Source organism: Typopeltis vanoorti, chromosome 5 (assembly GCF_054136105.1).
Source record: "Typopeltis vanoorti isolate ZY-2024b chromosome 5, IOZ_Tvanoo_1.0, whole genome shotgun sequence".
NCBI lineage: Eukaryota > Metazoa > Arthropoda > Arachnida > Uropygi > Thelyphonidae > Typopeltis > Typopeltis vanoorti.
The window spans coordinates 99,507,967-99,524,551 of record NC_143553.1 but is presented as its reverse complement, the minus strand read 5'-3'; the positions used below and the strand labels follow the sequence as shown (position 1 = coordinate 99,524,551).

At 36.8% G+C, this 16,585-nt stretch overlaps 1 protein-coding gene across 4 annotated transcripts in view; it reads left to right on the top strand.

Annotated features, from left to right (window-relative positions):
* LOC150106688 (methylcrotonoyl-CoA carboxylase beta chain, mitochondrial-like) overlaps nt 1–3,752 on the top strand; it is a 321,267-nt gene extending 317,515 nt beyond the window's left edge. For all 4 annotated transcript variants that reach the window (XM_090392642.1, XM_090392638.1, XM_090392640.1 and 1 more), the window contains exon 13: nt 3,470–3,752. In XM_090392642.1, coding sequence (XP_090248768.1) covers nt 3,470–3,510 — 41 coding nt within the window. In that variant the 3' untranslated portion in view covers nt 3,511–3,752. The remainder of the gene's footprint in view (nt 1–3,469) is intronic.
* Nucleotides 3,753–16,585: the final 12,833 nt, after the last annotated feature.

The window sequence follows — 16,585 nt, the reverse complement described above, 5'->3', positions numbered from 1 at the left end:
CAGGAACTTTTGATATACTTTCTTCTTTAACTTCCTGTGTCCACAATGGAGTTCTGATTTTTCTATCCTTGCAGACAACCTCACCACATGCCTCTCTGGCTGAATCAATTAGGGTTTTCTTCCAGGCTTGCCACTGAATCTCCAAAGTTCGATTCCTGTTCTCAAACCTTTCATTTTTTCTTCAATAATCTTTGTGTATAAAAGGTTTAACACCAAAAAAAATTCATTCAAAGTTAATAAAAGTTTATGTGCATGCTCTTCTACTTCGTTTTCAACAATTAAGAAATGGACTGCCGAGTTTAAACGTGGTTGTACCAGCCACTACAGATACACGTGAAAGACGTCTAAAAAGTGTAACAACACCAGAAATCATTGATCAAATGTACTATATGGTATTGGATGACCGGAGAGTCAAAGTGCGTGAAATTGCTGAGACTATAGGCATTTCAAAAGAACTTGTAGGATATATTTTGCATGAAGAATTGCATATGGAAAAGCTTTTCGCAAGATGGGTGCTGCTCTTGCTCACAGCAGATTAAAAACACACTTGCATGAAAATCTTTGAACAGTGCTTGGAGCATTTTAACAAGAATAAAACTGATTTTGTGCATCAATTTATTACTATTGATGGGACTTAGATTCACCATTACACACCAGAATCGAAACAGTGGACAGAAGCCAGTTGTTCAGCACCAAAGAAGACAAAATCGGTTCCATCAGCAGGAAAGGTCATGGCATCGGTGTTTTGGGATGCTAAAGGTATTTTGTTTATTAATTATCTTGAATAGGGTAAAACAATAACCGGGGAATATTATTCTGATCTTTCAACCAGACTAGATGAAAAAATTCGTGAGAAAAGACCCGGTTTGCAGAAGAAAAAAATCATCTTTCATCAGGACAATGCACCTGCCCACAATGGGCAGGTGCATTGTTGGAACATCCACTCTATTCCCCAGATTTTCCTCCCTCTGACTTCTTTCACTTCCCAAAACTAAAACTCTTCCTCGCTGGTCAGCGTTTTTCTTCTGATCAAGAGGTGATTGCAGCTGTAGAGGGGTATTTTGCAGATCTTATTGAGAACCACTACAGGGACGTGATAATGGCGCTAGAGCATCGCTGAAATAAATTATTAATCTTCAGGGAGATTATGTTGAAAAATAAAAATAATTTTGAAATTATAAATTCCTTTTTTCATTGTTAGGCTGAGAACTTTTCAGACCACCCTAATATATTACTGACTAGTTCAGAAATCCCAATGAATTCCTTATATGGGAAGATATGCAGTGAAACCCACTGATGCTACTGTTTAAAATGGCAATTGTCATTTCCTTTGATTATCAACAAAAACTCTTGCTGATAACCAAAGAAATTGCTTTTTATCAATTTACAGTGCAATCATTCTTAAAAATTCTAATTTTAAAATGGTGATTCCATGTTGTCTTTTGACGACATCCTATGATCAGCTACAAAATCTTAAGAAATGACCATCCAAGTGTATGCACCAAACAATAAGTCATACTGCTCAAATTAGATTAAAATTAGCACTGGAGACCAAAGATAATCCTGAACAGTTCTTTCAGTATGTCATGAAAATGAAATGGAGGTGCATAGCATATTGCAGAATATTGATGCGAATACAACTATGAGATTAGATGGTATACTGAAGAGACCTCAATAAAGGTCGAAACTAGTCTGGATAGTGGCCCTTCCCTTAATGCATAATATTATACATATCCGCAAGGAGATGTGTGTTTTGCATTATGGGAGATACTGAGATAGGAGTGATGTTAGCTTGCTCCATCTTTGCTGCAAGTTGCCCGGGGAAGTGTTGTACTAGCTTACCCCCAGTCCTTAAGATATTTTCAGGCACAAACTTTGTTTTCCCACACTTGGATAAAGGATTAAACCAAATTATTAATTATATGAAGAGCCAAAGGCTTCAATTCGGCGACATGAACTTATTTAAGTTAAGGGATATTACATCCCATATTGTTTCATAGCTGAATATAGAAACTACATAAAGTTCGGCAAGTCCAAGCGTAAGCAAAATAGTGCAACATCTGACCCATTTGGTAGTGCTACACTGAGACAACTCATAGTAAGGGTGGAGCAAGCTCCGATCACTATTCTTGGTATTTACTCCATAATGTGAAACTCAGCTCATAGTCTAACCAAGTTAGACTATGAGCTGGGTTTATTATTCCTCCTTATTGAGCCTTCATAAGACCCATCTTGACTACTGTATGCAGATCCGATCACCTGGGTTTCTTGGTGATGAGGAAGAGGTGGAGAGGATCCAGTGAGTGACAAAGATGGGAGCAGGTCTATGGAATGAACCTTATGAGAACAGGTTGAAGACTTGTGGGTGACAGAAAAGGGGTTATGTGATTGAGACATGCAAATTACTGAAGAGTTTTTTCAAGATTAATACAGAGGGAATTTTTCAGAATAGGTCTAGTGGTGGGAGAACTAGGGGGGGGGGGGCATCCGTGGAAACTGAGCAAGTTAGTAAGGATGTTGGAACTAGATTTTTTTGCTTGTAGAATGGTGAATGAGTGGAATAGGTGGCCAGTGTCTGTTGTCAATGCTGACTGTGTATGCATTTAAAAGCAAAGTATGATTGATACTGTGCTAATATTGGACAGTGCTTGGCATGATGTTTTGAGCCTCCCTCGATGAGCAAAACTCCATGGAGTAGCCTATAGTAGTAATAATAATAATACTGATAAAGAAATTAAAAACTTTTATCGTGATGTATCCCAAATTTAAAACAAAGAAAAACATAATTTCAAAATTTTGAGAGAATTTAATGCCAGAATTGGTATACAACAATCAGATGAAAGCTCATCTATGGCAACGTTCTGCTCATTCAACATTCTCCATGCAAAAAAATTCTACTTTTTGCTTCCTCACTCATGCGACCCTTATACGTTCTCCAGGTGTGACCTTTCTTTCTTACATGTATATTACCTATGCAATACTTTTTCTATCTGATCTCAGGTTTATATTATGCCTCCAGAAACATTTCTGGAGGCATAATTAGACTTAGAGACAAACTACCTAAGACTTTAGGATGTCTGTAAACATGAACAAATTGTGATGCAGTCTATCTGCCATAATGGGCAACAAGTAGGTATGAAGAAGCAATAATGCCACTGTATAAGGAACTGAACAGACCTCATCTGAATTTCTGTGCATGATTCTGGTCACCTGGATATCTGGGTGATAAGAAAAGAGAGATATTAAGACTCTCGGGACTTTGGAATGTCAAGTATGAAGACAGACTGAGGAAATATGCTCTAATAGACAGAAATGCGATATGTTTTCAGTTATTAAAAAATAATAGTATGCGAGCAGTTTTTATATAAATATTTTAATTAATTTAAAGTTATTATTTAATAAAACACCAAAATTTTAATCATATGCATCTGGCCTTAATAATGCTGATTATTTATTTCATTCTTTTCAGATTATCAGTCTCTGCTTAGATATTGCTATGGAAAATTTTAAACACATACCTGCTAAGGAAAATAGATTAGCAACTTTTCGCATGTGAAGAACCTCCATAATACGTAAAATTGCAATAATGTTTCATAAAGATATATTTCAGATTTGTACTTTTATGTATTTTTCAGGTAAACAAATGTTTAAATGTTCATAAATTAAAGAATTGTTGTATTTAATTGCACTTTGAGTACAATAAAAAACTATTTTTGATAGCTTGTAACTTAATAAATTTTCTTAGATTTATACAGATCTAATCATGTTAATTTAGAAACTTTATAAAAAATCAGTTATACATAGAACAAATCTCTTATATGAAAAACAAATGCTTTTCAGATAAAAGAGATGTCTTTTAACTCTATAACTATTTTAACTAAAATAGATGCAGATGCAAATTATTACTATTAGAAAATAAGGGGAAAAACATCCTTTGTTGTTTTATAGCCAGTAAGCAAAACTAAAGATCGATAACTACGATCTATAAGTTTCATGCCGAAAAATTATCGGCGAAGGCAATTCGAAGTAAAGGTGGAGCAAGCTCCCTCACTATTCTTGATATTTTCTCATAATGTAAAACACAGCTCCTAGGAGATGTAATAATGTCATTACATTATGAGGAGAGGTCACTACCCAGACCGGTTTCAACCTTTTTTTGAGGTCTCATCAGTGAGTAGGTAGACCTGGAAGATATCAAAGCTTAGTGAAAAGAACTTACATACCTTCACTATACGAATGCCACAAAGGTAATTATATTTTAGTTAAGATAAAAAGCCAAATGGCTAGTTTTTCTGGCACCTTAATATAGAAAATAAGGGGAAAAACATCCTTTGTTGTTTTATAGCCAGTAAGCGAAACTAAAGATCGATAACTGTGTAAGTGACAGTCGCGTTGTGTGGGTTATGCAACCTGTGCTACAAATTTTACGTCAATTTCACCATATGCATGGGTGTCCGCAGAAAATTTTCCAGGGGGGGGGGGGGAAGCTTGGAGAGAAATAATTACAGCAATAAGCGTCTTTTAGCATTTTTTGATGTAATTATTTGTCAATGTAAACTATAAATACATTATTTTCATTTTACATTGATTTTAATGATCTTTAATTCTTGAAAAAAAAAAGGTATTCGGAAATAATATAGTTTTTAGCACAATTTCACATATAAAAAAAATTGACCAGCATAGTTTATTAATCCCAAAATCCTAAATTAAATTATTTCAGTTTAAAAGAAAAAAAATAAAACAAACAAGTAAAATAATATTAAATTACATATTTACCTTTTAAAAATGTATTTTTCTATTTAAATATGTTTCACTATAAATTTGTAATTCGTGATTCACTAGACACAGAGGGCAAATGAACACTGGGTGCTGTTCACAACAGTAATGAACATTTTTTCCACAAATCAGAAAAAGATGAACCAAAAACAGGAACACATTGTATTGCTGCAATTTATTTATTTATTCTTATGGAGTTTCCTCCCTTTTGCTCCTCTCCCCATTGGGGCAAGTTGAGCCCCCTCATGAGGAGGGGTTAAGTATTTATGGCTGTAGCTCCGTGTGTGTTCACGGGCCGGTTTGCCTGCTTGCGGGATGAAAAACGCCAGATAAACTGGCAGAAAAAACCCTACTGCCCACACCCAAGACCGGCGAACTTGGCTATGGCTGAGGAAGATCTTCAAATTCCTCACGTCTTCGACGGGAATTGAACCTGAGACACACCTTCCCCAGTCGTATGGTTGCGAAGCGCACAACCACTAAGCTAATCGTGTGGATATTGCTGCAATAAAACAAGTGGTCTATGGCTACCCTGCCATGGGCCGACACAGGCCAACCCATAATAAAATTTTAAGACAGAAAAAGCATCCCATGGTCGAGGGTGTAAGGTTACGTATCTCAATTACTTTTATGATTATAAATGTGGAATTATAATTTTTACTCGATCCCAGAGGGAGTTCCCTGTTGTTCCCCCCCCCTCACCTCTGCAGATGCACATGACTGTACGATTGCATTTTTATCAATGTATGAAAGTTTTGAGTGTAAAGCGTATCAGCGCTCATCTTAATTGATCCAAAGCAATTAATTGCAGGATAACTTTGAATACTTCTGCAGTGGGGGAACTATTGGCTTGTTTTAGGATTTATTAGAAAATAACAATGAACGAGAATGCTATATTTGGTTGGTATATTTGAAATGCTCAAAGATGAAAATATGTGAACCGTCATTTATAAGATGTGAGAATAGGAAATGAAAGAATGAGTGTGAGTAGAAATACTTTCATGAATGCTAAATGAATTATTAATAATTAATATTTGTAATCAATTAGTTACTGGGTAGAGCGAATAGCACAAGCCTATAAAGTCTAGACATGAATAAGTGAATTTATGATGGCATAATTTAAAAAAAAATCTTACAAGGAGACAGAGAGTATAACAGGAATAAATATAGTTTGATGGAGCAGCCAATCTGATCTGATCTTCCCTTTCAGTCGTTTCCGACCATAGGTGACTTTGTAGGCATTGCTCACAAAGTATTCCTGGTGAGATTTTTACAGGGTAGTTTACCATTGCTTTCCCCCCCCCCCCCCATTTTATTGGGGCTCAGGACCGGCATATGGCTGGGACATATTCATGACTGTAATCCATGTGAGTTCACGAGGCTGGTTTGCCCCTGTTCTGGGGGACAAAAAAGCCGAGTTTCTGGGTGACCCCCCCCCCATTACCCTTATCCAGTTCAACCGTCACTGTGTTATAAAACGTGAGCAAGTTACTGAGGCATGATCTACCCTTCACAAAACGATGTTGTCCCCCATACAGTATCCCATTTTCATCTATCCAATCCTGTATTCTTCTCTTGACTAATTTCTCCAAGACCTTGACAACGATTCCTGATATGTTAATTGGTCAGTAATTTACAACAGCAGTCTTGGAACCTCCTTTATGCAGTGGAACTATTTTCCCCTCTTTCCACTCCCTCAGGACTAACCCAGACCCGAGACTCAAATTAAACAAAATGGTCAAGGGTACTGACAATTCTTTAGCTGCTTCACGTACGACATGAGCTGGTATACCATCCAATCCCACAGATGTATTGACATTGAGGTTTGGCAATAGACTACTCACCTCCACTTCATTCACCACAATTCCCGTATAATCTATTGGTTCATTCATTTCTGCAATGTCACCACCTGGAAGATATATTCTTGCAAAGTGCTCGCTCAGTAATTCAACTATATCAACTGATTCGGTTACTTCCCTACCATCGGCATTCTTTAAAATCATTCTGCCATATACATTTTTTCTTTTACTTGCAACATATCGAAAAAACTGTTTAGGATTGTCTTTAGCCTGCATGGCAAATGTTCTTTCGTAATCCTTTTTTGCTTTTCTTACGACACTCGTTACCCTTCTGGCCTGCCCTTTATACCGTTCATGTGCCTGTCGGTCACCTTTCTCCTTAAACTCCCTCCATAGTTGTTTCTTTTTTTTTGCAGCTCAAGCTTAATGGTGTTATTCATCCATTTAACCCCTAGTTGATTTATTATTCGGACTCTAGGTATACAGTCAGCCATTGCCATGCAACCACTTCTTAACCGCCTCCTATGTACTCTCAACTTCTAACCCATGTAGTTGTACATGCCATGGCACTAAACCAATCAATCTCCTAAGCTTGTCATACTTACCAGCCCGATAATTCCACATGTACCCTGTCTTAATTGTAAATTCCACACCTTTAGCCACCTCCCAAGTCAAGACCCTATGATCACTCTCACCAATTGGTGGCAACATGGTCATATTCTTTACAGCCAAATTCTCAGATGCAATTACCAGGTCAAGCACTCTCTGACCCCCTAGTATTTTCCATTACATGCTGTCGCAGATAGTTATCCCTTAATAACCGCATAAAATCCAATTCCTTCCTCCCATGTGTCCTCTCCTCCTTCCAATCAATGTTACCATAGTTGAAATCTCCCGTAATAATTACCCTCCTTCCACTCATTTCTTCTATTTGCTTATGCATACTATTTCCACCATCTATTCCATGACCTGGTCTATAGCAGCACCCAACTGTATATTTAGTTCTGCTAGTTTCAATCTCACACCAAATAGCCTCAAATGTGCTCTTTTCTCTATCCTGCAGTTCCACTTCTGTTTTTCTTGGCTGTAGCTCATCAGCTATCATCAATAACACTCCTCCCCCCATTTTATTCTCCCTGTCACTCCTGAACACACCATACCCGTCACATTCAATCCCACTAGCTGTGTCATCTTCTGTCAGCCATGTTTCACTAATGCCAATAACCTGTGGTCTGGAAGTACCAACCAAGGCCAAAAATTCTTCCTTCTTGTTCCTAATACTTGTTGCATTTGTATATGTGAATTGCAGATGCCAATTTGTCCCATCCCTATTTTGATGCCTTATACTAACTATCCCATTCTGATTCCTGGTCTTTCCTACTCGCTTGGGCATATTACACACATTCACATACTCAATTGTCTCCCTGAAATCTGCATATCTACTCCCCCCTCGCCCTTAATAACTCTAGTTTCCCTGATTCTGCACGGTCACTTCCACTACATTCGATAACATCTTTTCAAGTCTCCGTACACCAAATCCATTCAAATGTAAACCATTCATTTTATATAAATCCTTTCACCCATCCAACTCATTCCACACCACTCATCAAACATAATTCACGCATAAAGTCATTGCCAATTATGGCCCTCCTTCTATACTCTTCACTGTCATACCGCAGCAGCAGACTCACCAACCTAACTCTCTCACTCTTCTCTTTTGCTACCTCAAGCAATTCCTTCACATCCTCACTCATAGCCTTTTTGTTTCCTTTCAAATCATTTGTACTTGCCACCACTATCAATTCTTTCACCCGCTGCTTTTGCATTCTAATTGATTCACTTACATTCTTAACGTTCGCACCGGGTTGGTACGATTTTGTTAAACTCTCAACTAACACACCTCTTACTACGGAATCTCCATACAACACACGCTCTTTCATTTTGTTTACACTCTCTATCATACTTTTGCCAATGCTCCAGCTGCTGATTTGCCCTATGTATCGCTCTGCGTAATAAAGCAATCTCACTCATTGCGTCAGTGTCATCATTTTTATTCTCCAATGATTCATTCAGTCATTTAATTTGTATGTTTACCTTCATTCTCACTTTCAACACCACACTCAACTATCAGGTACTACCTCGCAAATATCACCGTTCATACCTCGAATATCACTGTTATCTAAATTCTCACTTTCATCAACGATATCACTCACACGACCTGAAGCACTCTTTAAATCCTCACATTCTTTGCACTTTTTGCACATATTCACTCCAATGTTATGTAAATGTTACGGATTAATTATGTAAAAGACAGACAATTTGCACCTTTTCCAACATCGGAATGTTGGAAAAGGTGGAAAATTATAATTTTGTTGATTCTGAGTTTCTGGAAAGGGTTTGTGACCACCTCAAAAATCTGAAATGGAATTTTGAAACATATTTTCTGAATAACTTTTATAATAAATTTCTGTGGGTTCACGATCCATTCAGGGTTGCAGTCACCAGAACGACCTTTCATTATCGAAAATAGAATTAATTGAGCTTTCAAGTGACAGTGGACTTAAAATGCAATTCCGTGATCTTGGTTTGGCTCGATTTTGGATCTGGCCTTAAGTGAGAAGTGAATTTCTAGAATTATCTGAAGAAGCATTGAAAATAGTCATTCAGTTTTCTACAACCTATCTTTGCGAGAAAGGATTTTCATCGCTCCTTCAAATAAAAACGAAATACAGACTTCGTCTTAGTGTGTGTGTGTGCCAATCTTCGACTGAAGTTGATTAATATTGAGCCAGATATCCAGCAACTCTGCAAGGGCCGAGAAGCTCAACCATCTCATTAAAAGTAAGTAGTAACATAATTATATTATTTGATACACTATTAATCGTTTACTTCCAATTTAATTATGTTTCCATATATATTCAAAACATGTTTGATTTATTATGTTATAATAAATCTAAAATGGCACAGTTTTTCCGAAATGCTGGTAATTCCTATTAATTTTTAAAAAAATTACAAAACGTCAAAATGACGCATAGGGAAATAAATTAAAAACACTATGTTTATTTTTGAAGTAAAACTTAAATTCCAACATTCTAAAATGTTATTTTTCTTGCTTTTCTGTTCGTAAAATCGTCGATGACATTGTCTTAGTCTATTTCATCACTCGGTTGCTGTTTTATAGACAGTATGGCAAGATTTCTTAAATGCCAAAAAAAAAGTGCTGCCTGGGACATATCGCTCCCCCCAGCTACGCCTCTGTAACTTAGTGGTCTGTAGAATTGTTTTAGGCATTGTACTGGTCCTTGGGCTTAGAAAGGTTGAGAAATGCTGATCTAGATATTTGTAACATCTTCAGTTTTCATTTTGCCTTTATTATCTGATTCCATTTACAGTACTATGTCCTTTATTTTGAAGTGTTTTCAATCATTACATATAAATATAAGAAAGGATATAGAATGTTTAAATCTAGTGTCTTCTGATTACTTTTGTTAAGCTATTTTTACACATTACTTGTCTTGGTGCTAACTCAATTACTGACTACATACTTTCTCCAGTTTGCAGTGAGTCCCTAAGGTTTGATTCTTGTTTTCAAACATCTGTATATTTGAGTCTATAGTTTACCTCTGAAAGCTGCTCAACTTTGATTATTTTTGAAACTTTTGTAAATATTTTTCTTTCCAACATGAAATTCATTTTTATCCTGCTCAAAACTAAATGGTCACTATTAACCTACTTCCTATTTCAAATCCCCTGTATATACTCTTGTGTTATGAACCAGTGTGAAGATATCACTCTTACTAACAACACAGTCAATATGAATTTGTGCACATCTTTATGTTGAAACATGGTATTAGAAAAAAACTAATCGATGTCTTGAACAGAAATCCAGTAGGCACTTGCTATTATTATCAGTTCTGCCATTTCAACCAAATTCCCAAAACATTTCTGTGTCTGGTATTCATTTCCTACTTCTTTTTAGATCTCTAAAGAAGAACCAACTTTTCCATTTCATTTACATCAGCTGCTTTCTCAAATGACTGAAAAAAAAAAAAATCAGGAGAAATTTAAAAGCAAGTTTCAGTAATCTATCTAATAGTCTATAGCATAAGATGAATAAGTGCTGCAATAACACAAACTCCCCTTCCTCAGGAGTGTGTATAGTTATTATTATTAGTGGATTAATTACATTCCATTAGACCTTAATTTGTAAGACATAAGAACCCAAGAGTATTATCATTATAACTAGCATCTCCACAGAGTCCATAAACTCATTGCAGGAGGTCTACACTAACTACTATTCATATGATGCCTGTATTATCTCACCTTAAACTGGCATCACATTGACAAAGTATTCATGACAGCATTTGGCAACCCATTCCATATATTCAACATTTTTCAAGCAAAAAAAATTCAGCCTTGATAACCGACAATCGTAAACAACTTCAAGAGGCGACTCTTGTTCTCCTCTTTTGTTTTCTACCTGACAACAAAACTTTGCAACTTACATGTCTTCAGCCTATCCTCATTAGAGTGCACACCATCTTTGTCCTTTGCTTCTAGATTCTCTTGGATAATAAAAAGTCTTCTGGTCCTGATGACATCTCTCCAACTGTTCATAAACTTTGTGCTGCACTGCAGAACTAACATCTGTCCTGTATTGTCTCTACAGGCTATTACATATAACTGGTATTTATCCCAGTGCATAGAAGCAATCACATGTTGAGCCTATTCCAAAAAACAGAGATAGAAGTCTACCATTAAACTACCGACTAATCACTGTCACCTCAGTCTTCTCCAAAATAATGGGGAAAGTCATCCAATAGCCAACCTCTCCACTACCTAGAGACCCACCAATACAATTCTAATTCTACCATTCAAGATCCACAGCTGACTTCCTAGCTTACATCACCCACCACTGGAAAGGTTTGGAGAAACTTGGCTGTCAGCTAAACATTTCCAGAATTTTTAACCACATCTGACATCAATGCCTGCTAAATAAATTGCCATCCTTTGGTCTACCCACCACCTACCTCTGTAATTGGGTTGAAAGCTTAATCTCTGGTTGTTCACTGAGTGTCATGGTGAATGGAGTACCTTAGGGCTTAACATGAGGAATACCTCATGTCCTAACACCTACTCTTTTTCCTGTACATACATGACCTACTCTCAATCACCACTAATCCTATTCATAGCTTTGTGGATGATAGCACTCTCTCCATTTATCCTACTCATTCAACAAACTATGCAGTGCACAGACATCCCAAGCATCAAGATCTACGACATGCACCTTAAACATTGATCTATGTACTATTCTTCAATTGGATGACAATCTGGTCACCTTCAATGATACCAAAACACAGTCTTGCCTCTTCTCTTGCAAATGGAATTTCAGCTCACTTACCCTTACCCTCAGTAATGCACAAATCTCCAGACATGATATCAGATCTGTCTCTGCTTGGACTTACACTTTTTTCACTCTCTCCTGGTATAAACACATCACATCAATAGCTTCTTCATCATCCAAAAAAACCAGACACCCTCTTTAGTTCCAGATGCTATTTTACACCTAACCAGCTCTTAACTTTATACAAATCCACAATCCTTAGAATATTGCTCACATTTGGAATCGTATACCTAAAACTTCTTGATGCTGTCCAGAGGAGAGCAATTCAGCTCACAGATGATCCATTTCTTACTGATTCATTTTAACTCCTTATCCTTCAGACTTAGTGTTTTAGCAGTGTTTGCATTCTCCAGGTGCTTCACTGAACTGGCAACATCATTCCTCCACTTTCTGTTGCACCTGTTAATACAAGAGCAGCTGCTGCCCAACATCCCTTCACTGTGCAACTGCCAACACACCGAACCTCCTTCTCCTATTCCACTTTCATTCAATCTACCTCCATCCTCTGGAACAGCTTTCGGCAAGGTTTCCCAAACTACGGCCTGTAATTCTTCAAAAAAACATCAAACTTCTTTTTCAGTGCTCACATAGCACTAATGCACTTAGAGGTGGCTATAAAAACACATTTATATCATACGCGATCTCACCCATATGGCACTTACATAACATTATTCTCCTTTTCTTTCTAAAAGCTCACAACTAGTTTTCTGGTTTTACTCTTCATAATATCCATTGCACGATCTTTAATGCTCTGGCAGCACATGCATAGTATAGTAAAATTTTTGGAGTTTCTTGTTGTTTTAGTTTTGAATTTTGTTATTTCTTTCTGCCATATTATATTGCTTTTTCACATTTCCATATGTTTTATGGTTGTACATATCCCATTTTCTAAAACTTTATACTATCTTGGGCTAAAGACATTTTAATATCTCTGATATATAAAAATGCTTGCATTAGATATATCATCTCTCTGCTAAAGAATTTCAGATATATTTTTGTCAATATTTTTTTTTAATAACAAAATTTAATTAGTTAATCTAACATATCTAGAATCATCAAGTAAACTTGATTTCTGCTGGGGAGAGAACAACAATTACAGGTTGTTGCTGACTTTACAATTTAATTACCATATTTTTCGATAGATAACGCACACCCCCAACATTTTCATCATTCCTTTTGATGTATAGATAACGCGCATGTGCCAACTAGCGGTAGAGTTAGGAAGTACAGACAGAGAAATTCTTTAAAAGCACGTGCGTTGCTAGTAGCAGTGGTCGATTATTCCATACATCATGTTTTAAAATATTTCATAAAGTAAATCATTATTTGTTTATATTTTGTTATTAGATCTGAATTACCCATGGAAGACAATAGTACTTCTCAGAGAAAATCCTACACAGCACAGTTCAAGCTTGAAGTGGTAGAAATAGCAAAGAAAAAAAGGGAATCGTGAAGCTGGTAGATTGTTCAGTGTTGGAGAAAGTAGTGTTCATGAATGGCGAAAGGCTGAAACAGTCCTGAGATGTTTACATACGAGGAAACGTGCTATGAGGTTTAGAAGGTGCTTGTGGCCAACCATAGAAAAAAAACTGTTTCATTGGGTTGTTAGTGAAAGAGCTAAAGTAATGAGAATATCTACTGTCCGTGTGTTGCAGGAATTGAAAAGAATTGCACAAAATGATAATATAAAGGATTTCAAGGCCTACCTGTCGTGGGTTTTTGGATTTATGAAGAGAAACAATTTAAGTGTGCACTCCTCCACTAGTGTTGGACAAAATTTGCCGTGCGACTGGGAAGCGAAAGTAGCTAAATTTCATTTGTTTCTGAGAGAAAACTTGTGTGGGGGTTGATGCTTGTCACTCTGGGAATATGGATGAGGTTCCTAAGTTTTGACATGCCTAGTTCTAGGACTGTGAATCTGAAGGGAGCAATTTAATAAAATGGTTTCATTAAAGCACAAGGCAATATAGTGGTGTGTGGTGACAATGATTATGAAGCTGAAGAAATACCAAACAAAATTTTTAACTCAATTAATTCTTTCAATATTGAGTCATGAAGAATTTTTTGGTTTGAATAGTGTAATGCTCAATAAATATTAATACTTCTACCTTAGTTTTGTTATTAAATTTGATTTACCTCTTATACCTTTCACATGTACAGGGTGTTCGGGATAAATTTGACATATTTATAATTAATTATATTTTTCCGTAAGTTACATGTATTAACACACACTTCTCTTCATTTAAAAGTTTGGACCCTTCTTCATTCATATACAAGATGTCAGAAAGGATGGATAGCTGGAACCCACCTGAATCATGGAAGAGAATAACTTGTATCATGATGATTCGTGCCCGCCATCAAAATAAGGATATTACGACTGCTGCCCAATGCTCCCTGAATACAGTAAAAACAATCAGGCATGAACTAGAGACTTGCAATGGTGACTACGAGGATGTAGCAAGAAGAAAGATCCCTAGCAGACGATCTGATTGCGTTCGTACAGCAGAATTCCTCGCAAATCTGCAGGAACAGGTGTTGAAGAACCCTGGCATTGGAATTCGGGCTTTGTTCGTGGAGTTGCTAACTGTAGTCAAGCCCTGGATAACAAGGGTAGCCAATGGTAGGCCGTATGTATGGCAGCAGGATTCGGCCCCTTGCCACACCTCTGGGAAAAGTCAAAAATGGTTGTCTGAAAATTTCTACGACTTCACCAGTCCAAATGTTTGGCCTCCAAACTCCCCAGACCTTAACCCCATGGATTATTTTGTATGGGGCGCAGTTGAAAAAGACACCAATTGCACTTCCAGTAATACAAAAGCCCAGTTAATGGATAAAATTAAAACAGTTTTTGCGGCCCTTCCCAGGGAGACTGTAGCATCAGCTTGTTCGAGGTTCCGAAGCAGAATTGAAGCTGTGATCGATGCTAATGGTGGTTATTTTGAGTAAATCTTGTTGATAGTATTGTAATTAACTCTGCCTGTAATGTTTTTTTGTCAATTCATTAAATTTAATAGATACAAAGAAGATTTTCTTTTTCCTTACGAAACTGTCAAATTTATCCCGAACACCCTGTATACCATGCATGTTCATTTTTAACGAATTTAGACTTTTTTTGTATAGATAACGTGTGCGTTATCTATTGAAAAATACGTAGTTCTGAATGCACCCTCTTAAAGCAAGAATTTATTTCCCCATAGATGTTATGTTAAAAAGAGCTTTTATGCTTAAACAATGATTTATCCAAAGAAACTAAAATAATTTTTTCCCCAGAAAATTCCGAAATATGAATTGACAAAGCCTTTAAAATCTAGTAAATTATGAGTTGTTAGTTTCCAAGATAGTATTCATAAGTATTTTTAAATCTCAAGCAACATTTCTAGTGCACTAAAAATTTTAATCTCTTGACATGAAAATCTCAACTGAGATTTTCTGTGTGTTGAAAAGCTTCATCAAGCCCCTTGAAAGTGAATAAACGAACAGGAGATTCAGCTGTTAAATCTTCTGAGCTTCACGTTTTGTCATTTCAAGGTGGCCTTCATTTCTCCACTGTATGCTTGAAGCAGATCAGTGACATCAGTTGCAGAAACTTAGTTGCAACTGGTTAGAAATATTAATAAGTGCTTCTGTTTCATTTTATATAATCTCTGCTGGTTTTTGAAATCCTTCAAAATTATCAATAAAGCGAGCACTGTATTGTACACATGGTTTGAAATGCTGTTTTTATGAATGTTTAGTATTGATACAGAGGCCAGGCAATGTCTGTGAATAAGCTACTCTAAACCTGTGCTCTCGCATTTTATCATTATTCATTCAAATTAATCATTAAACAGAAATCGTAACAGTGGGTACTAAGGAGCCGATTACTTCTGCACAACCTGTAAGTACTTATAGTGCATTAAATCAGTTATCTTTCCAGTTATAAATCAGCCACATGTAAGTACCTGCTATGCCTACTGTTTGAAACAAAGATGGTGGCAACAAAAGCCAATGACGAACAAGCACCTCGTGTCTCACCAGTGCAGCGCCGTTGATCACCAACAAACCCACAATGTGCTGCAGCTGTAAACTTAATGTGACCGATAAAAAAAAAAAAATAATAATAAAGGGTGTATATTGTGTGAGGTCCGTTGCCACTGACTACATGCTTCTTGCACAAAAATAGATGAATCGACACACAAGCTATTCATTAACCTCAACCAGCCCTTTTTCTGTTTGCTGTGCCTCCCTTCTGAAAAACAGCTCGACGTGAAGAAGCACCTCTAAATTAATAACCATGATCAACAAGTTCAAAGACACTTGCCCCAATCGTGCATACGTGCTCGACCAGATCTAACATTTGCCCAGAGGGAACAAAATCATCAGCTCCAAAAACAACTAGTAGAAAAACGCCAAAATGGTGAAAAAAATTGTATCATAGAACAAACAAGCTAAATTAGGGCAAAATTCAAGTGACACTACTATTAGCCACCATGGAGACCAGTATGCAGGCACTGCATAGGAAATGTACAAGTCCCTTACAGTCAAATATATGCCTCACAGAATCTTGCATATCCACTTCACCAACATCTGTGGCCTAAACTCCAACCTTAATAGTGTCCACTACCAC